The sequence below is a fragment of the Gouania willdenowi genome, chromosome 24 (assembly GCF_900634775.1).
Source record: "Gouania willdenowi chromosome 24, fGouWil2.1, whole genome shotgun sequence".
Lineage (NCBI taxonomy): Eukaryota > Metazoa > Chordata > Actinopteri > Blenniiformes > Gobiesocidae > Gouania > Gouania willdenowi.
In genome coordinates, this window is record NC_041066.1 from 14,736,531 (window position 1) to 14,759,653 (window position 23,123).

Genomic DNA, 23,123 nt, shown 5'->3' on the forward strand with positions numbered 1-23,123 from the left:
CTGATGACTTGATCGACACAAGGGAAACTGGAGTCATGTGACATAATATAAACTCATTTTTAAAGTTATGCTTCATGCTCACTTAAACATAAACAAAGCTTTTTAACAGTTTATGCTTGGCTGTACTATCAGTAAAACAATCAATCTCATGATTTTTCATTCACTGGGCTGTAGTGAGCTATGCATACAAATCTTTCCCTAACACTGTACAGCAGTTTAAAAACAGATCAACACAGGTTATTCACACAGGCACACCACATAGCTACTATGTACTTAACTGGATATCCTTGTGTGGGGGTGCATCAGGTTGTAACTTCTCAATTTACAACACCGAATAAAAATGTACACAACAGAAGGTATATGCAGCAGATTGTTTCTACACCCAAAACTTAAAGTGCACCTACAGACAGTGACAGTGTGAGTTCATGTAACAGAATAAACTTGCCGTTTCCACAGTTAAGTACAAAAACAAAACAAAAAAGGATGCAGATATTTCATTCAACACGCTGCTTATATACAGTATCGTTTGCATAACAGAAAAAAAACGTTAACATTTTGCAAGACAGAATTTCTTATTGCAAACAAAACTTCATCAATGGGGATAGTGAGAAGTGTTTTCAACTGTTATCAAAATGTGTTTCACTCCAACGTTTTATCTTAGTAAGAAATAAACGTATCAACATATTTAGAAAAGAGCAGCATTAAGTACGTAACTGGCATTGATGGTCCTTTGGCTTCCAAACAGGCACGTTTGGTGATGCTTCTTAGTAACCTGTGTGAGTCCAGTTTTTCTCAATCAACCAAAGACGAAGCTGCAATTTCAAGGCTTGAGGTGGTTTCAGTGTGAGACTAACTGAACAAGTGTTTCTGTCTTAAACCTAGCTTGAGTCATCTTCCAGTTCCCTTTCCAAGTCGATCCAGGACTGTTTCTTTGCACTAGGAAAGTCTTTTCCTAAAGAACCGCGCGTCAATGGCCGTGATTTGCTGGGTTCTCCAGGGAACTTTGTGTATGAAACTGTGCGGTCTTTCTTGTCTTTGGATAGAGCTTTATTTGCTTTCTTGACTGGACCACTAGACTCAAGATCAGACTTTCTCTTTGGAGGCCTTCCTCTGCGTCGTTTAGCGTGCGGATGGTTTTTCGTTAACCTATCCTCATTAGCTGCGTTCGTCTTGGATTTCTCAACATTTTGTTTAACTAATGTAGAGATTTTATTGTGACGGAGATCTGGTTTAATCATAAAATATCTCTTCCCTCCGGAGATTGGGCCATCCTTTGGAGACGTGCTACTCTCGAGGTAGACTATCGGCTTGGACTGGTCTCCATCTGTCCCTGTAAACATTTCCATTGAAGGCACTAAGATTGATTGATTATTAGTTGATGCAGATTGGTTTTCAGAAAGAGGGAACACCGCATCCAGCTGCGGGTCGGATGCAGACGTGTTTGTCTCTAGGTTCTCAGGCGAATCTGACTTAACGCCCTCACCAGTCTTCTTAAACTTCACTAATCGGAATGTGACCAAGTTCTTTCCCACTAGAACAACAAGAGAAAACATGCATTCATTAAAACAACACAACCTGTTGAACTTTTCTAAAGAGCTTATGTAAAAGAAAGAAAACTTACATTGCTGCATACATGAAGGAAGGATGATTCTGCCATTCTTGGAGCGAACCAGGGGAAATGAAAAGAACTTGGAAGGACCCTGTGAAGTTATTTTGGTTTCTGATGAGTCTCCATCCTTGTCTTTAGTGGCCTGTCGTTCACTTTCATCAGATTTATCATTTGGCATGTCCGGACGTTCCGAATGCTTGAACTCTGACAAAGATTGACTGGATGAAGGTACAGCAGTTGATAATTTTTGATGCAATGTTGGTGCTGACACAGGAGATGTGGCTTGTTGAGCCACAGCTTGAAATTGTCCAAGTCTGGAGAATGACGGGCGCAGTGTATCTGTTCTCATTCTCATTTTCTGTTTCAATGAGATCTCCAACATCTTGTTTCTGATCTGAGTTTCAGACTTTCCTGTGGGGAAAAAATAAATAAATCAGAATTTCCAGGTCACATTAGGGTAACTGCAGGTAGTTTTTAGTTTGAATGTAAATAGAGTAAACAATGAAACAAGCTGGAGCAAATCACACAGACCAGACAAAAGGGAAAGCTTCTTCACATGAGCAGACTGCACTGCAGTCAGCATCCTCTTCATCTTCACCAGAATCTTGGAAGTTACGACCAAAGATTCAATTTCCTCTCGGGCCTAAATGCACAATAATGACAGAAACATGGAGTACAGACATTAATACAAAAGCTAAATCACTTCTAAGTGCCAATATCACCCAAAATGTGAAAATGCGTAGATTTTATTAAAGATAGCAATACAAAACTTCTGTTTATGGGGGTTCAAAGTTGTGCTTCCCACAGCATACGAACAGCAGAAAGACCTTTTGTAAACAAGAGCTTTGATCTTACCTCTGAGAGGAGAACCAATTTGGGAGTTTTGTCGTCTTTACGGAGGACGGTCTGGAGTTTTTCAAAGAGGATTCTTTGTTCACATCGTCTGAGCCTTTCCACCACAGTATGAGTATTCCGTTTCGCGTCATACTCATCAGATTCATCTTCCCTTTAATATGTAAAGGACAAAAGGTTCAAATTGTTTTTGTCATGAAGATAGAAAGTGAATGATTCCATTTGTAGCACAGGTTGTTTCCAGTAAGCTTGAATATGTAACAAAACATGCTACCATGTATTACCTTATGAGCTCGTGGGATGCTTTTTTAATTCGAGAGACAGCCATGACTTGACTTTCTTCTATAGTTTCAATATCCACAAATTCGTCCTGAATAAAACAACATTTAGCTTTAAATAATGAGAAACACTCAGACAGACACAATACTTCTAACGTTAACAAACAATTGTCAAGATTTTTAACTTACATCCTCTTCAGACTCATCTAAGGAATCTGAGCTCGAGTCTACAAGCAGTGGTTCCACTTGTTTTCCAGCGAGGCTGTTGTCTGATGCCTCACTCACTCCTGCTGACACCTTCTCATCAAGAATCATCTTAATGGAGGATCCAGGCCCGCCCTTAGATAAAGTTTCAAAGTGCGGCTGTTTTGTATGTGCTTGGGAGAACCTACATTCACCAGGCTCTGCTGCCAAGTGACCCACGCTGGTCTTGCCAGTAGTTTTAGGAAGTACAGGATTTACATCAGCTTCAGGCCCCGATAGCTGAATCAGGGTGTAGCCCCCAGGCAGCGACACACCTGGGAGCCTCTGATTGGAGGAGCCTTCGATTGATGGTGGGAAGATCCTGAATGAACAAGTTCCCTTGTCTCCCAGGAAGCTAGGGCTTTTCAGTGATGGGGACACAGTGAGAGACAGAGGGCTTTGGAGGATGGTGGAAAAGCCATGCTGGTTTGAAACAGTTGAAGATAAGGGATAGAGTTTGGGGTTGATTTGTGGCGGCGGTTGTGAACATGTGTTGAGTCCAATCTTCCCAAGATCTGGTGCTGGGGAATCCAAAAGAAAAGTCCTTTATTTAATCTCACACACACTGCTGTTTGAGTTTCTTTTCCAATAGAAGCCTTTATTGATGACTCGTGGAGAACAAAAAAACAATAGTTGCTATGTAATGGTTACCAATGTTCTGGCTAATTATGGGCTTCCACATTCTGTTTAAGCTAAATACATGTGCTGGGCTCCATGAACAGAGAATCTGACCTGATAGCTTTGGTGTAGACTTCACACCAGTAGAGTTGCTGGTTGATGGAGCTGGTTGGACTACTGGCTCTTCTGGTTTTTTGTGCAGACTTCCAGCCGAGTTGCTTTTTGGTTGCCCTGGGATTTTCTGGGAAATGCTCGGCGCAGGCAGGCGTCCTGTGACGTAGGCTGCGAGTCGGTTGGCGGGATGTAAAGACCCAATGTTACCTAGCAACAGTCTGGCTTGACTGTAGGACTTGTCATTAACCTGTAGAAGAAGAAAAGCGCGTGTGAAGTAAGCCAAAGATGAGCACTAACAACCTTTTTAATATTTTGGAGTCATTTGGGGCTAACATATCTTATTCATTCAGACTTGGACAAGTATAAAAAAAATCTTGGTGGATTTGATCAATTGTCAGTTACCAATAGTGTCCTTAAACCCTTTAAGGTCCACCCAGATAATGGAAAAACATCTGTCAAAGTGCACATGCATGGGGATGGCCTCTTAGCATTCTGAAGTTTTTCTAGAAGAATTTTGAACATTGTCGGTATCAGTACAACTGAGTTATTGTAATATGAACAAGAAAGTACAAATACTGTATTTCCATGCTCGCCTGGTTTATTTTATCAAATTAAAATTGAGTTATGTGTATTGGCTTGAAAACAAGATGAGAGCAGAGTATAAGGTGCTACCTACGTACTAAAAAAAGCGGATCTTCACCACCAGATCACTTCTGATAGAATATATGGATTCAGTAAGACAAGAAATGTCACCAATTTTTTCCCCCAAGTTTGACAAAATAATTGACTATTTGTTGTGATGGTTGTTTCTTAGAATGGTTTATAGTTAAAAATGTGAGATTTTAAGCTTTCAAACAGTATATGACATTTAATCCCTTTAGTGCGTCAATGAGTAAAAACATGCATTTTGACCAGTATTAGGGATGGGTTAAGAGTTTATTAATTAATGTGATTGATTGACGTCATTTTGGAAAGTGACAATTTTAAAAACTTTAAAAGGAATTCCTGCCTTTTTTATAAACAGATGAAGTTATGAGTTATGCTGCAATTTCCTGTGCTTGACCTGTCAAAATAAAAGCCCTCAATTTTGATACAGGACTGATATACATACTGTAGTATGTTTGTGTACATACAAAATGCACACTTTCATATCTTCTTTAAGTGAAATGTTATTAAAACTAGTGTTCCCCAACACCTAATAGGAAGAGAAACCTACCTGACTTGGTGAAGATACTTGTTTCATAACATGTCATGAATTGGTAATCTATGACTATTGGCAGTAAAGCTGAATTTCCACATTTCCAATTAGGCACATATTGACGTCCTTACCTGTACAAGTCCCTGTGTGTCAGCCCCTGGTGTTTTTTTCACAGCTTTCAGTTTTCCAGCAGGTATTACACCACGCATGAAGGGTGTGACCGCAAATGTCTCTTCCTGTTCGTAAACGAGGCCGTCATCCAAGTCTTCTTTATTGTCACCATGCTCATACTCCTCAGAATCACTGTCTTTTGACTGTTTGCTGATCCGTACCTGGGCGTAGGAGAAACTTTAAAGGTGCAGTCTGCAACTCTTATAAAAGTGACTTTTTGTCATATTTTCTGAAGCTGTCACTATGTAAAAACAGCCTTAAATGAAACTAGTAATTTGTGTGAAAAAAACAGGCTCATTGAGTCCCCCCTGCAGCCCAGAATGCAACGCGACCGAGCAAAAAGAACCAATCAGAGCCAGGATTGTGTTTGATGGACTATCTGACAGCTGTTGCTCAAGTCCCCGCCCCTTTCCCGGGGCTGAAGCGCCATCTTTTTTACAGTGTATGGTCTGGAGGAGTAGAAGATGGAATTAACAACTTTTCCGCTTGAAAGGTAATTACTGCATGTTATGTTTGATTTGTAATTGTTACACTAGAACTCTGTGGTGCATATGTTAGTCATGTGTGCGCAGCAGCCTCCGTGTGGGCTGCTGTAAGTGACACTGTGTTGTTGCTGAAGCTGAGGTGTGTGCACATTGAGAGAGAGAACTGCTGCAGTAATATGCTTTTAACAGAGCATGTTATATTACTGTGATGTTGCTGTCGGGCTAACGTTAGTTTGAGGGAGAGACTTTGGAAAGTTTGGGGGCAGGGCAAGAGAGCAGCGGGGAGGGAGGGGGAGAGAAGGATCTGAGAGTTGCGGACTGCACCTTTAAACAAGCTTTGACTTCAACGGATCACAAACCAATTTCATTTACAGTACCGTACATACCCGATAGGTGACAAGTTTGCCGTTGGGCTTCTGTATCAACACTTTGTTGATTGGGTTGACGCAGTACGGTCCGATGTAGAAGTCTTTATCGAGTCGGTTCTGAGACATTCGTTCACAGAGGGCTTTCAGGACCATTATGCGGTCTTCATCCCACGAACACGTTGACAGGATCTGGATTTTTGTCCTTGCTTTATTTACATTGTACCCAGCTCCCGGAGACGTCTTCTCTGCTTGGAGAACACAAGAAAATGTGTTAATACTCAAATGTAATAAACAAATAAAATCCTAATATCAATGATTTTATACAGATTATTCATTTACCACTTTTTTGAATAACAGGTTGGTTTTTTGTGTCATCTTTTGGCTGGGTGTCCATTGTGTCTTCTGTTTTCACTTTGGGTGTTGACGTGGGAGGAGCAACCATCTTTGGTTCAATAGTAAGCTCAGGTGGAGGCTTGCTATTGAACTCTCTAACACGAGCACATGTCATCATGCTTTCGAAATACTTGTACACTGGATCCTTATCTTCGTCTGGCATCTCCTGTAAAAACAATTTAGCACTTTTTAATATAAATGCTGAGAAAACTGTTGAACGACACATTATCTTTATTCGAGCTAAAAACCACAGTTCTCATACTGCATTAGCTTTAAACAACTACTGTATGCTCTTGATATTGGAGAAAAACGGAAAATTATTTTAAGAAATTTCAAGTCGTGACATTTTTTTCTGCTAATATTAATAATATTAACAAACGCAATTCCTTTAAAACCTTAGGAATGCTACGTTGCTCAATGGCCTTCACGAATAACAAAATATATGAAAATGTAACCCCAAAACAAACATCAATTTAATCCAAAAAGTATTACCGGCGGCACTGGATGTTGGAGTTGAATGTTGTGCTTTTGGCCTTTGATTAAAGACAAAGAACTGCTGGAATAGCTGAAGTGTGGCTCCGGATCCGTATCAGCCATGCTGCTGTTCCACAGTTCATTAGAATGGCAGCCTGGGCGAGGTGGGCCCAAGTTTTCTGAATAAGTCAAAGCTGGGGAAGAATAAGACCTTATTGTTAATAGTTTGAAGTGAACAGTAACAGTGGTAAGAAACAACAAAAGCGGAAAATTAAGCATTTGTCAGACATTCAGCTTTGAATAGGGTGTCCTGATCCGATATCGGTCCGATATTAGCCTGAAAACGAATATCGAATTCAAATTTATTTTATTCAATTGTAGAATACTGTAGATATTATGTTGAAGGTTAAAATGTATGTAACCAATTGGTTAATAATAAATGGGTCAGTGTTTCTCATACCTACTGTTGCTGACTATCACTTGATCAAGCCTTTTTTAACATTCCACACTCCAAAATAAGTTTTTTTTTTAATTGAAGAAAAATAAATAAATAAATAAAAAAAATTTAAAAAAAAAAAAAATTGTAAGATTCATGCTGATATCGAATCAATATCAGTATCGGCTGATACGCAAGGCTGCAATATTGGTATCATATCAGAAATGAAAAAGTTGTGCCGAGACATCCCTAGCTTTGATAATGTATAATATATAAAACAATACATAAACACTGTGTGCACAATTATTAGGTTGTTATTACACTTTTTCTTGGTCAAAATGGGTCAAAATAGAAATTTAACAAACTCTGAAAAGTCAACAATTGCAAAGCAATCTTTCAGAGGCACGCAGCAAACAGACATTGTTATGGGCTCATAAAAAATGTGTTGGAAGAATCAAATGTGAAGCTACAAGGAACCATTATAGGGCCTGACTTTCTGGTTTCAAGATTCCCCAACTTAGGCGTGACGTTACTGGCTAATAGACTTCTGGAAATCGTACCAAACATGCTAAAACTACTGTTATTAATTTTTACATTTTATATGCTTCAGATGATTTACAAAATCGAGATACTTGCGCTAAAATGATGCAAGATCGCGTCGCTCCACACTGCTAGACCAATATTCAATAGAAAAAATCAATCTTCAAAAATACAACTTTGGCACACAGTGTATTCAAAATGTAAAAAAAACTAAATCACATATGCTTTAAGACTCCAGAAAGAAATATGTTTTACTTGATGGAAACCTGCTGAGGTCATAATTGTGCAATAAAATTATCTGAACCCCTACATAAACCAATCTTGTCTTTATCACATACCTGGTTCTTTTTTTCGTTTGTTTGTTTTTTACCTTTTCTTTGATTTATTCATCACTTTGCTAAAGTAATGGATTTGTGGCTGAAATATGCTCAGATCAGAAAATGTAATAAGTTAGGAAATTGTGTTTGAAAATGTACCAGTTGTCTACTACAGTTGTCTAAAAAAAAAAAAAAAAGTAAAAAAAACAGTAATTAGCCAAAAATGAGTTGATCTTACAGTAAACGGGAAGAATCTGTTGTTCACACTCCACTGCAGTGAGATGCTTTTTGATCCTGCGTTTAAAGCAGGTACAGCCAAGCATGCATTCAGTCCGTCCGCAGTGAAGACGCCGTCTTCTCGTCGTCTGCAGACTCGAACACACGCAGCCGAGCCGACAAAAGTCCATCGTACACGCTGGCACGATGTCTTCCTTCGTTGGAAACTCGGCTACTCTTACGACGTGACCGTACTCTGTCTAATGAAGAGGAAATGAGTCACATTGGTGTTGATTAACCACTACACTACGGGGTACATTTTAGGACATCCTCGCGTCTCAAAGTGAGGTATCAGGAAAACCTCTGTCATTTGTCAATCCAAAAAGACTCGTGTCTCGTGACAAACTGAACACATGTCAAACCAAACGCCATCAAATTACGCAGCATCACTTATCAAAACAAACACCGTCAAATGGCAAAATAAAAGTCCTCAAACTTAACGGCCTCAGGCCTTAAAACACAACATGGCATTTTATTTTGAAGGAAGCGAAAGTACACACAACAAAGTATCTTTAAAAATTATGTTTCATCATAAATATGTGCTGCTTCAGATACGAGAGTAAGTTTAAAGCTGTTATTGTATTTATTGATTTTTAAAGGTTAAGCTATATCAACGTTTCATTTAACTAAGTATTTATTAATCAAACAATACGTGGATATATCTCAACTTTTAAAAATAAAAGGAAATTGGCTTTTCAATTCACTTCGTCATGTGTACTTTCGGTTCCTTCAAAATAAAATGCCATGTTGTGTTTTAAGGCCTGAGGACTTTTATTTTGAAGACTGAGGCTGTGTCATTTGATGGCGATTGGTTTGACATGAGGCCGTTAGATTTGACGGAGGCTTTGCGTTTGGTCTGATAAATGACAGGTTTACCCAATACCTGACTCTGAGACCCGAGGATGTCCTAAAATGGACACCGTACTACACAGTGATTGTTCAAACTTTAAATGTTTTCACTCCGGAAAGAATTCAATAAAAAAAAAAAAAACATTTAAAAGCACATCTTGATGAGTGAAATAAAGTTCATTCAGTAAACATGTACTTCTTACCTGTTTGGTCAACATCACAGACAGAGCCACAGTCAGTCTTTCCTGAGTCAGTTTGGTTCCGAGTAGGCCCCGATTAAGCGCTCCAGCTTCCATCTGCAACATTTTCCTGAGTATCTTGATGAGACCAGGCTTCTGTGTCACCCCGGGGCTCTGAGTAACATTCAGTGATGGGTGCTCTTCAGGCTGAGATGGACACATTCTAAAAAAAAACAAAAAAAAAAAACAATGAGATTAGATTAAACGCAAATAAATGTTATAGCAAGGGGGCCAAGCACAGAACTAGATCCATTAGGGGTGTGTATTGCCTGGCATCTGGCAATACGATTCGTATCCCAATACATAGGTCACGATACAATATATCCCAATATTAAAGGATAAGGCGATTATTTTTTTTAATATATGATTTAAAAAAACAACTAATCTGTAAATGTGTACACCTGCATGAGAACATTATGTATGAAATGTATTTTATTGGCATATTTTACACTCAAAACATTAGCTTTAACATGCCATGTGCCAACAACTTCTAATAAAAAAAATGACATACAATCTGCCTGTGGCTTTTAAACCAACTTTGACTTCAGTGCAACATGACTTTAGTGCAACTTAACTGAGATATATGCCTAGAACAACAACGAATTACTTTCTTTTTAGATTTTATTGAAAAAACACAAACTGGTCAACATGCCCAGGTTTCAGCACTTCTTTGTGCAGTTACAATGTCTAACCAGGAAAGTCTTTTCCACTGCAGCAAAGGTTATTAAAAAAATCGTGCAACATAATATCGTGATATATCGCTGAATCAATTTTTTTAACACCGCTAAGATCCATTAAAACAGGTTGAAAAAAGTTGAAATGGATAAAAAAAAACTTGAAAAGGGTTTAAATGGGTCAAAAAGATTGAAATGAGTTGAAAGTAGAAACGGGTTCAAAAGCTTTAAATGGGTTGAAAAAATTTTAAAAAGTTGAAAAAGGTTTAAATGGGTTGAAGGTAGTAGCTGAACATGATAAAGGTTGAATAATCAAAATAGTTGAAGAATGGCTGGGGATGAAGGGATTGAAAGTTGAAAAAGCTGAAATTTTAATAGAAATGAATGGGAAAGAAAAAATGTAATAAGTCAAAAAGTTTCAAAGTTACAAATTATAAAAGTACAAGCATAAATCTTGGGAACTTTCTAAAGTTTTGAAATCTTATTTGTCAAAATCGAACAAATGGTGTCGGAGGAATAAGCAATGATGGAAGAAAAAAGAGAAAACAATAGTTAGGATGCCTCCTGCATCCTCAATAATAATTAAAAATTGAGTGATACAAACATCTGTAATATTTATTATTTTCATGGTGCTGTAAATATCTAGTGATGCAGACGTCTGGTACCTGGTCGAAGCCTCGGCTGGACACATGGTTGGAGGAGGCGATGACATCACAGCAGATGATGCCGAGGCTTTAGAGGACAGCTGGTAAGGTCTTTTGGCCCCCACGGGTATTTTAGAAGCGGTGTTCCGATGTTTTAATGCACTGTCGAGGGTCTTCACATAGCTGGAGCTCTTCACAGGCAACTGATAGGACACAGAGTCCTCCAGGTGTGTGGAGAAGGCCGCAGCTCGCTCTGTGATTTGCTGAGCTTCACTTTCCAAGTATTCATCCAACAGGTCACTGCAGAAGGCTGACAGATTCTTTGGTAATCCTTTGTTAAAGAACACAACAAAACAAATAATTAAAGAGGTAGTTACGTTAACCAGTCACAGTTTAAATCCAAATAAACTGGTGATAACAGCTGTGTCACTAATGCTAGATACTGGTTAGTCCTACCTTCGTTTTTTGTTGGTGATATTTCTTTGCTTTTTGAGAACTTGGTTTTCCATCCCTTTATTTTTGTCACATCACTTGTCTTTCCTGTTCGGGAGATGAAGGACGATCCATCATCTGTGGAGGAAGCAGCACTCTGTATTACATCACACAGCGCGGGAACATCAAGTGGTGCACAAACCTTGTTTAGGTCCAGGAGCTACAAAAAAATTACCAACACTATAAAGCCCACGTCATTCAAAATGCAATAAATCTAACAGAATTACAGTGCAATTATCTATAACTTAACACAAACCCAGTGTGATAACTAACACCTGTGTCAGCACTTTATCACTGTTTTAAATGTGTGTTTTTATACCATTTTACTATGTTTTTATGCTTTTATTTTTAAAGTCGAAAGTTGAGCCTCCTGTGAAAAATGTTGTATGTGCCTATGCCATGTATGCATGAATGACAAACTACATCTATCTATTGATTCTCTTTGTTACAATTGGTATCTTTCAATTATCAGTCCTAATTGTCTGACCGTCTGTATAATAATAAAGGTCTTTAGTTCAACTCATGCCAACACACACAAATTAATTAGGAAGGGAAACACTGTTACCTATCCAACCTACTCACAAACAGATAGAACTTATTAATAATAGACCCTTTCTTGGTTGTATGTTTATAATGTTGATTTTTAAAGGACCCATGTTAAGCTAAATCAACTTGTCCGTGCTTTAAACATCATAAAGTGCTATTTGGGCTTCATACACATGTCCAAAGTGTTTTTATCATTGATTCCCTCAATCGTTAGTTAGAGGGTGATTTGTTCCTTTCTTACTGCAGGGTGAGCCCAAACACCTCGCTCCAATTTGATGACGCGTTCCCACTTTGATGACGAATTTGACGCAACACTGAGCTGGAGAAGCCGCGCCCCCAGGAAGCTTTCTGTCGTGATTGACATGTAAACAGACACGCCCACGAAGGTGAGCATTTCATTGTCCTTCACACAGTGCTATGTATGTATTTTCTACAGTCTATGTATGTACCGGCGAATGCACCGCCCCCCACGCTCTGTCTCGTGTTTATAAAGGAGCATGAGCTTGGCTACGGAGTGGGTGGGGGGAGGGCGGGTCAACGTCACAGTGCGAGGAGGAGGAAGTCAGTGTCCCGTCTTTAGACACGCCCACTCATGAATATGCATAAGTAGGCCGTAAATCAGTCTGTTTGTGTAGAGTTGCTCAGAAAGTGACTTTTCAGAGGCTAAAACTCTGGAAAACAAGTGAGTTTGTGAAAATAAACCTCAAATACTATGTTTTTAGAGTTCTTAGAACAAATGGAGATGGGTGAAAAAAAGCACGACATGGGACCTTTAAACTGTGTAATTTGTTTCTAATTGTTGAAATTTTAATTACGTGAAGCCCATTGAATTGCCTTGTGTATAAAATGTGCTATACAAATTAATTTGCTTTGCATGGTAGAACTGATTATGTGGTGCAACGTTTGTGACAAGCATAAATTAGCTTTGCCTTGTTTCCATCTTGGGAAATTCCTTCATAACGCCGACTTCAATGTGTGCCACTGAAATCCCTGTTAGATAAATAAAGTAATTCCTAAATTGGCAATTGTAATTAGGACCGCTTGGAGGAGGATTTTATTAGTGCTTAAATCATGGATTGGAGTCCTGCTGGTAACCAACCAATGCATCTGTTCCTTCCTTGCCTGCATTAGATTACAAGCCACTGAAGCTACTGGTTACTTAGTATTTTGGACCAAACGATAGCTTAAAACCATCAAAGATGAGCGTAACTTACCACCAGAAGACAGACTTGTTTGATCTTGTATGTCTGTTAGAGGCAATGGCAGACAAACCCCCAGATACTGAAGGTCAATTTCCCGTGTTGTGTCAAGAAGGCTCAACTTCAGGCCCACTGAGTCACAAAGAGGAGTCAAAATGAGTACAATTACACGACCTGTTGAATAACCTAGTAAGATGTTTAGGGCTGCCACTTTAATGCGTTAATTGCGATTAATTATTAACGCACTAAAAAAATGAACGCCATTAATCGCTTTTTTTTTTTGCACTCCAAACAGCGCGGAACCTTTCTCATTTCAAGAGTTCCCGGTATACCCATAATACTGATGCACAGACTATAATAGAAAAAGCAATAAGTTCGGTGTTTAATAATTGTGTTGCTCAAAAAAGTGTTCTTACTGTTTCTGTTGTGATAACTTAAAGCACTACATATGGACCTTAAATAATTAATCAATGGTTATTTATTTATTTAATTGTGGCACTCCTCCTCCTCCATACGCAGGAACCCTGTTGGTTGTATATCAATCTTTTCATCTGCCAGAATAATGTAATTAATTTAAATGAAAATACGTCAATTTGAGGGCTTTTCTCTGCAAATTTAGGTGAGATTAAAAAAAAATTGTGCAATTACTTATAAATACTCTGTAATAATTAATGAATCTATTTTTTAATCTCTTGATAGCACTAAAGATGTTGCAGAGTATTTGTATTAACTCACCCTCTTGCAGCACTGGATGAATGACCTGTTTGTGCTTGAAGGTTCTCAGATCCTCGAGCAGGATGGACTCTAGGCGTGTGATCTTGTCCTGCTCAGTCTCTACATTCTCCTCTTCTAAAACACCAGTGAAAGGCTCATCTGGGAATAAATCACGTCAAAATCTGCCATTAGTATCAACCTCAGACCTGCTGACCTATGACGCAGCTCACCTGCAGAAATAAACCCAATGGTTACCTGTCTGCGTCGACTCAGTTGGCGTTGATGGGGAAACAACAGCTGATGGTGACAGGTGAGTGGATGGCTCGTCCTTCATGTGACATTCAAGGGCATCCTGCAACACAAAGGAAATGATTATTTCAGATCAACCACGATTGCCATTAGCTAAATTAATTTCACTTCTGACACTCTGTCCAGGACTTTACCTTTGAAGGAAAGGAAACAAACAGAACGCCCTCTACTTCATCCAGCTCTGGCGGAAAAGTATTGCTCATCAACGGGGAGTTTAGAACCTTAGCGTCGGCTTCTTTCCTGTACCACTCTTTTCCCTTGGAGTTCCCCCAACGTTTGTTGACTCTCTTCCTCTTTCTGAAGAACTTGGATGATGACGCCGGAGTAGACGTGGCAGGAGTTTTAGACACGGATGGCGTTTCGGACCACGTTGGTGCATTTGAGTCGTTTTGCACCTCGGGGTTTACATTGACACACATCATCTCTGCTTCCTTCTGTTCAGGTTTATCAACGAACACGAGCTCAGCCAGGGAAGGTTTGCCATGCATACAAACAGTGTATGGATCAGAGGCAGAGGTAGACATGATGGGCTTCAGCACCAATTTAGTCTCCTCGGCCACTGAGGTTTTCTTGAGGCTGCAAAACACACGACAAAAAACGTTTATTAATTATCTATAATCTCTTGGAAATTTGGAGGAACACAAAAATGTCAAAACACAATGACAGCTGAAGGGATTAACACCGATATGGAAAAACAACATGTGTGAATAATTATTATATTATGGACCACTATATCAAGCAAAAAGTAGGGATGTCCCAATACAACTTTTTTAATTCTGATACCATCGATCCATAACGATATCGGCACAAATCATACGTACTTTTATTACTTATTTTGTAGTAAAAAGGCTTGATCAAGTGATGTTACACAAACAGAGAACAATAGTCAACAATTCAAGTTAACAATTTTTTACTGTCAGTATATGGTAGGGCTGGGCAATTTTGCCTAAAAAAAAAAAATCTCTTGATATTTTAAAGAAAAATTTAAGTTTCGAATCGATTTTTTTTCTCAATGCACTTAAAAATGACCGCAGACATCAGATATATTGTCAAAAGTGCAACTTTATTGCTGTCATTGTCCTCAAGAGTGAAAATGCATAGAACAATCCCAAAATAAAAAGTAAATGAGGCTCTGACATTCAATAATTTCAAGTACAACAGCAACTTCACAGTAGCTTAAATTTTCTGATTAAGAAATCAGATTACTACATATTTTATAACATATAACATTACAATTAAAAAAAATTATAAATCTTCCCTTAGCATCTCAGCATAGTGCAAATAAAAAATGTAACATGCCTGTGGCACACATATAGCCTACTTAAAGGGTAAACAAATGTAAACAAAGAGGAGGCTGGCTCACATCGTGGACAGAATGCAAAAAAGTATTAAAAAAAAAAACTGTACTGGGGGAAAAAAGATTTTTTTTTTAAATTATTATTTGCAAAATAAAAATTGTTTTTATCTACAAATTCGATCTATCAATTTTTTTGCCCTGCCCTAGTATATGGTGGGAACAACAGAGGGCAGGGACAAAAATAACAAAAACTTATCGGAGCGCTTATTACGAAGATTTTAGATTCACTCCGACAAAATCCGATATTCTGGCTGAAATCGGACTAATATTCGATATCAATATCGGATCGGCACACCCCTAGCTAAAAGATAAAAAACGTCACTGTGTTTGTCTCAAAGTGACTTCAGGTTGTAGAAATTGATGTAAAATAAAGAATTCTTTGCTGATTTTTTTCCTAATAACAATGCCATCATTACAAAGCCAAACCACTATTGATCTTAAACTTACCTGAGATCCAGTGCTGTTTCCTTTTCATCGGAATCAACAGGATTTAAAACTGATGACCCTGCATCTGGCTTCTGCTCAATTTTGCTGAGCCTTTGAAGCCGAGGGTTTTTCCCATCCTCCCGAAAGCCCTTTGCAAATGGGTTATGATTGATTTTCAGCTGGGTGATTTGAAAGTTCTGATAAGTGGTCACAGTAACAAACTCAGTTTGTGGAAATATGAAGGTCATGGTTTCGGGTCCCAGAGTCACACAATTGTCAGGAGAAGGCACTTGTTTGTCTGAAACGGGTACAACGTGGAGCCTGGGAATGTATCGGTGCAAAGAGTGTAGAACGATGTGTTCGTCCATGTCTTGAGAATGATTGGTCAGCTTCAGTTTGTAGAAAGACACAGAACCGCACATCCACACTGAGCCCAGATAGGGTTCGTGATGGTGGGAAAAAGCTTGACAGGGACCCTGACATGAGTGTTTTAATTCAGTTAAGACTTTCCAATTATTTCCAATCCAGTGGTAACGATCCGGTCCAAATGGAACAATGGACAGAATCAGACTGTACAGTTGGTTAGGATCAAGGCCCGTGAGCCGATATCGGCAATAAGGGAACATGCGACGTCCTCCTTTAGTGAGGACCATCTCAGTGCCACAGCTATAGAACTGCTTCCATACGCTCTCATTCTCCAACGTCACACTGACGCCATTAATGGTCAGTGTAGATGGGAGGTCCCGTTCCTGGTTTGGTGTGCCAAATGGGAAAGATGGCAAAGGCAACGAAGGTGAAGACTCTACTATAGTGATGATGTTCTGTGATCTGCTGACAACATTTTCGGATGCAGATGCAACAGGCGAGGTAGGAGGGCTCGTAGCAGAGCGATCGAAAAGGGACGCCGTTCTGTCAGGCTTGGCTGGGCTGGCTTCAGTGGGTGAGGACAGAGCAGAGCTGCAATCATTGTTGGCCATTGACAGAGCTTTACTCTCACTCAGAATGTCACTAGAGAACTCAGGTGATGAAAGGAAGGGTGGAGGAGAGGAGAAGAGCACAGAAAGCCAGCTCTCCTGCTCGTCCCCTTCAGCGTGGTGGTCTTCCATTGTTCCAGGTTTATGGCTTGGGAAAGACCATGCCAGTGTTTTTCACTGACCCTGCAGCAGTTAACACCTGCAACAACAAAAAAAAGAGATTATTAAAACATAATGACTGAGATATTAATTAGGGATGCACCGAAATGAGAGCGTTAAGAAAAATACATAAAGAGAAATTCTGGGTACCTACTAACGAACTGTTCAAAAAAAATCTAGAACAATAAAACTTATAACATACATAAATGTATTGTAATCCATCAAATAATAAATCAAATACACATATATATTTAGCAGTGACATTCCAAAAATGCACAAAATGAAATAATTAACTTGACCCCACTTATTTATACAGTAAATTATAACATACAGGTCTAGAACTGACTGAGCTGCTGAAAGATAGTCAAATTAAATATCTTCTCTCGTGAAAACACAAACATTTAAGTTCTTGATGAAGAGCTGATCGGCTTCATCACAGTGAAATCTGTTCGTGACAGTTCTCACTGTCAACTCTGATAACCATCTCCTGTGCTCTGCACGCGTCTCCCAGTGGGTTCTGTGTATCCCAAATCCATGTAATGATCTTTATAACGTGGACCAAATACAGTCGCCAAGTGCAGAGGATCTCTGTGAAATAGGGCTGGGAAAAACCATTATTTTTTTAAACTATTAATCTAGCGATTATTTTTTCGATGCATCGATTAATTTTTCCAGTTCGATTCGATTATCTCCCCATTAAATGACTGAAAGTAATTTAGACATGTAGATTTACATATCTAAAATGAAAAAATAAACATGAATTCCTTAACATTGCAATATTTGTTTATTGGCCTTCAACTCAAAATTCCAAAATAAAGTTCAAGTAAGAATGTAAAAGTACAAAATAATGCATTCAGAGTCAGAAGTAGCATTAAATAAACTTTCCTTTTAACTTAAGAATTGTGTGTTTGTGTGTGTTGTTCTTTAGGAAGTTTAAGGGAAAAATAAAAGGTCAGACTGCCAAGGAAAAACTCCAATGGATGCCTATGTGTACAGCAAACATACAATGTGTTTAATTTACAAATCAGGACGTACTACTAGGATATCACAGTGGTATGTAAATGTGTCATTTCATCGCGCGTGTGGCTGCTGCCGCTGATGTCACGGCGGGTGTTTCCTCCTTGTCCCGTTGACGCGCTGCCTTCCGGTCACACCCGGGAAACTTGGGGGAGCCACTCGCGTTAGTTATTCTCCGGCGCCGTCATCTTTATTTTGGTCGGACGACACATCAGCGCGCACATTTTGCGTTGACGTCACGCAACACGTTGTCCCGGCCCTACTGTGAAACGTGCGCTGAAAGACTCTAGGCTGAATTCATGCTGCGGATGTGTCGTTTGAACGTTTTGGAGCCATGCATCTCTGGCTACGGCGAAGAAGTCCGTGTCTACACGGAGGGCTACACGTAGCTACAGTATCGACATGACAAAAACATAAACCTCACTTGAGACTCTCAAGTGAGGTTTGTAGAGAAATTTGTAGAGAAATGCTAAGAATCTCAGGTGTCAAAATTCTAAGGAGAAAAAAAAGACATTACAAGAAAATAATAAGTCTTAAATACAACTTTATCCCAGAAAAACAAACAATAACAAGTCAAAAGAGATGCAAAATTGCCAAAAAGGCACATTTATGAACTAACAGCTACACAATATGTGCCACTTTTGGCTTTTTCTCCTGTAAGGGACAGCACGTGTGAGTGAGTTCTGTAATGTAGCTTGTTTTAGGAGAAGGTCTGTGTTAGGACACACTCCTAAAATGAGAATTTTAATACAACATAAGCTATAAAATAAAAATAGATAGTAATATATAGATAGTGATTTTCTATATCACCAAAACAACCAAATTTGTCTAATCTTTTTTCCACAACAGCATCTCTCAACACTTCCATCTTTACAATTCTCAAGTCTCTCTATCACATAAAGTGGTTTGTTCTCTAGAAAGGGGAGATGTGGTATTATGTATGTTTAATCACATTATGCTATTCATTGCCTACATGCATATCAACACAAACACCCTCGAGCGCTCATGTGCGTGAACAAAACACACACCAGTGAGCCGACTGAGGTAACAGCTGAAATATGAATAAACAATTGTGTGGATGTTGATCAAATAGGCAAGTTGTACTAAGACCAGAATTTAAACAACAACACATGTTGTAAAATGTGTTTGTGTGTGAGTCTTCAGCATTGCATTGCTTCATTAATAAAAACACAAAGAGATGAAAAAAATAAATAAAACGATAGTATTTTTTCATATTTGTCCTCTGCAGACCACCATACTTTTGAGCTCTTTGTTGTTCAAATCCAATGCTGTATACTGTTGTTAGCATGTTTATGCTACTGGAGCTAAATATGAACGTTTATATAAACCTGAAGTGTTGCTTCCTTTCTTATAGCTATTGAAAACAAAAAATCAACATCCAGGGGTGTTGATTTAGCGAACCCATAAAAAACATGCTATATATTAATAAAATATTGATACATTTCACTGCTAAACTAATCCCAACAGCACTGACAATGCATTTGTGACATATCATGCATCGAGAACCACAATTATTGCTCCCAAGTTTCCTTGGCTCCACTATCCTATCCTCCTCCTGCTCATCTTCTTCTTCTACTAGATAATGTACAAATCTACCAGGTCACACTGCCACCTAAACAAAACATTGGGTTTTGTGTTTGTTTTTCTCATGAAAAACATAATGATCATATCATAAATGTTAGTTAGCTCTAATAGATAGTAGGGGTGGGACCCTCTGGGTACCTCACGATATGATACGCAATACAAAAGTCACGATATGACGATACTGCGATTATCGATATATTGGTCAGAAATCAATCTACGATAATCTATGACATAACAAGAAGGGAAAAAAAGATTAAGTGAAAAAGTATTTTTTTAATTTTATTTCTCTGAAAAACAATAAATTGAAAAATTGCCCTATGAACAATGACACTATTTTAGTGCAACATTTCTGTAAATAGTGCAATATTCCAGTAAACAAAATATTGGTTCTTTCAATAAACAGTGACAACATTTCTGTGAAAATCTACCAGCACATTTTAGTAAAAAAGGAGAAAAGGTTTTTGGGGAAAAAAAAAATCGATCACAGCGTGAGTATATCAATACTCTTTTGTGCGATAAAAATATTGCGATATATCACCGTATCGCGATATCGTCTTACTCCTAATAGATAGTCCCGATAGAAGCTGCTGATCAAATGGGCTGTTCGTTGCGAATTTTATCAAAATCCATGCTAAAGTAAGGGAATATAGATATATGTTGGCAATGCTGATGAAAGTAGTTAATGTCAAGTACTAAATAGAGTATAACAGACCCTTTATACAGACTGGTGTAATATATCATATTTGCAACAGAAACGAGGTAGCGCTATCATAAAATTAGCGACAAATGGTTTCTTAGGGTATTTTAAAATGATAACAATGTAATAAAATATTATATTACCCCCGCAATTTCTTATTAGATACAATTGTAGTGTATGTCTCAATCACACATCATTTATTTAAAAAAAAAAAAAAGAAAGAAAAAGGTTGAAACTGCTGTTTGAATGTTTGTCTTAATCCACCCTGAACACTGTTTTTTTGCATTGCATTGTGGGAGGTGGATGCTTGTAAATGGATATATAGAAAAGTTTCTACTTCATTCCTTACATGATTTATTGTTTTTTCGTTGGCCGAAAGGGAAAACAGTTTGTTCCCAGTATTGATATCAGAATGAAGTAAAAACTCTTCCATGCACGCGTTTCTATGACTCCACATCCCACAATGCAATGCAATCCACTCTAAACACTGAGACTTTCAAGCATAATTAGACTTTCTTCATTTCTCTTTGGAGTAAATTACGTTTATTAATGGTTTGAATTCCTCTATAATGTAAACGTTTAATTCCGGTCACTCTGCACATGCTCGTGATGACGCGCAGTGATGACATAATCCAAGATGGTGGCCAGGATTCTAACTAAGGCTATTTATTTAATATAAGAGCCAGCTTAGCATATAATGAACATGCATATCTTTGCGCGGACTTATATACACACACACACGGCATCGGCAAAACAAACAGGCTTCATCGGACGGGTAATACAAAAGCACGGCCCCGTAAATGCTGAAAATGTAGCCCCGTACTGCATACACAAGCTGCAATATCACAAAGTTTATCATTGTACAGGTTGGTATTTACCGGCGATTAGTTGCCATCTCCTTTCTCCTGCTCAGCGGACAAAAGTGAAACAGTATGTTATTGTTAAACTGCTGCTTCAAAACTATTGTCAAAATGAAAGCGAAAATCATTCTTATTATGTAGTCTTCAATGTTGTAGCCGAAAACAAAAGGTTTGTTGTGTGTTTTTTCCCAATAGACGGGAATACATCACGTTAGCCCAGTGTCCAATCAGAAGCCTTCCCAACCCTTAGACATAAAGCGGAATCGAATAAAGCCAAATAAACTTATTTTTCGTGTAAACCTCAATCCGAAATTACAATTTCCGTGTAAACACAAAGCTGAATACCTTAATTCCGATTTTAAAAAAAACATCATGCAACATAGAAACAATATGGAGCTGCAGCTTTAAATTCTTTAAATACCTGTCGTGCGTCATCGCACCTCTTGGCGGACGAGTTTTGACCCGCGGACCGTATGTTTAACATTTGTGTATTAGAACAAATGCAAATCATATCAAAGTTAAACACAGAAACTGCGTGTTTGCTTTACGGCAGCCCAAAACCACAGCATTGGACTTTGTCTCGGTGAGACGGACTGGAGACCATTATGATGTGACCAATGGCGTGCACGATGACACTGAGGGCTGAACACGGGCCTGCTTTAAGAAGCTGTGATAAAACACTGACAACGGACACCTGCATCGCCATTTTAAACCAAAAAGCCTCCAAAACCACACGGCAAACCGAGCAAAGTAACCGGTTTATGTTGTTGTGCTGCCCCCAACACCACTCAGGTCCCAGCCTTCCCAGTGCACAGATGCTGCACCTCAATAAAAGGTGTTGTGCAGCCATTAGAGAGCATCGAAGCAGTGCTTACCGGTATAGTTGGAACAAACCCTCCCAGAGGACATCTCTGTGAGCCTTTCCTCCCTAGAACGAGTATTAAAGTTATTCAAAGCGCGGCTCTTCTTCCTCACACCATGGAGGAGGAGAGGCCGTCGCCTCCTTCGCTCACCAAGTTGGAAAAAAAAAAAAAGTTGCAGCTTTTTCTGCTGAATCCTCACCTTTTGAACACCTCGTGGCCACCGGTAGTGCTCCGGGCTTTCGCGGGGGAAACTTCAACTGTTGCGCGTGGTGGTTAAAACGCGGTCCCGGTGAGTCCGTCGAACATAAACACACGACCTGGCAAATGGAGGCCGAAAGCCACGCCGCTGTGCTCGCGCCGACCAACCAGAGAGTGTGCACGCAGGCGAGTCAAAAAAGCGCGTGCACGGACGCAGCCAACCCCCACCACCTTCAGTCAGTGGCGCGTGATTCTCGTGCCGCCGGCGCGAGGGAAGCGGGAGTCCATCCCGGGATTATCTGTGGCCGTCCTCGTGCGCGCGCACACCGAACTCGGTGCAAGTTAGCGCGAGGTGTGACTTCAGGTGGACTCACTCTGCTGCATTTGTTCACTATTTTACTATTTCACCCTGAAACACACACACACACACCTCTCTCGTTCTCCCCCTCTCCTGCTCTCTCACACACACACACATCCGCGCTTTAGGCCTGTGACGTATCACGTCCTCCAAGGCCCCAGTAGCCAATCAGTGCGCTCCCCCTGGACTCCTTAACGGCTTTACTACGACGATTAGGACTCGGAAATAAACCCCCACATAAGCACCGAACTTAAAAACATATACATTTGCAGCACCGTAAAGCGATCAAATAAAACCCGCCGTCAACTCAAGAAGCATCTATAGCGGTGTAATGTTTACTCCCAAGGAAACGACCTCTCACTGTAAACGGTGGCGGTCGCCATTGGTGAAAATGGCGGAGCTAGCTTCAGTTATTGTGGAAACCTTTTACTTTATACAATCATAACCGATCAGCGCTATATATCTTAGTGGTGCATCTTGTAGAAATAACCCAAGGTACAGCAGCGAAGTGTTTTAAAAGCAAAAGTTACTTACAGTTTCACAGTAGCCTATAGTAGAGTGTAGACTGGGT

The 23,123-nt window shown here is 39.3% G+C and overlaps 1 protein-coding gene across 4 annotated transcripts; it reads right to left on the reverse strand.

Moving 5' to 3' along the window:
- Positions 1-14: 14 nt before the first annotated feature.
- mgab (MAX dimerization protein MGA b) lies at positions 15-22,962 on the reverse strand. 4 transcript variants are annotated; one of them, XM_028440231.1, is made up of 22 exons: positions 22,196-22,962; positions 22,009-22,061; positions 15,843-16,994; positions 14,173-14,614; positions 13,985-14,081; positions 13,751-13,888; positions 13,031-13,147; positions 11,235-11,348; positions 10,800-11,109; positions 9,425-9,623; positions 8,335-8,572; positions 6,822-6,997; positions 6,276-6,495; positions 5,955-6,184; positions 5,044-5,244; positions 3,715-3,961; positions 2,929-3,503; positions 2,746-2,831; positions 2,465-2,615; positions 2,141-2,252; positions 1,622-2,020; positions 15-1,531 (listed from the first exon to the last, which is right to left on the reverse strand). In XM_028440231.1, exons 3-22 carry the CDS (start codon positions 16,925-16,927, stop codon positions 879-881), a joined length of 5,790 nt encoding a protein of 1,929 aa, XP_028296032.1. In that variant the 5' UTR covers positions 16,928-16,994; positions 22,009-22,061; positions 22,196-22,962; the 3' UTR covers positions 15-878. The 4 variants fall into 4 exon arrangements, with proteins under 4 accessions (XP_028296032.1, XP_028296033.1, XP_028296031.1 ...); XM_028440232.1 differs by lacking the exon at positions 22,009-22,061 and having other exon boundaries at positions 5,955-6,181; XM_028440230.1 differs by lacking the exon at positions 22,009-22,061.
- Positions 22,963-23,123: the final 161 nt, after the last annotated feature.

Coding starts and splice junctions, on each gene's coding strand:
- mgab (XM_028440230.1), bottom strand. CDS start 16,927: ATGGAAGACCACCACGCTGAAGGGGACGAGCAGGAGAGCTGGCTTTCT. Junction 13,889..13,984: donor AACTGAGTCGACGCAGACAG/GTAACCATTGGG, acceptor ATTTATTCCCAG/ATGAGCCTTTCACTGGTGTT. Junction 2,616..2,745: donor GCATCCCACGAGCTCATAAG/GTAATACATGGT, acceptor TACATATTAAAG/GGAAGATGAATCTGATGAGT.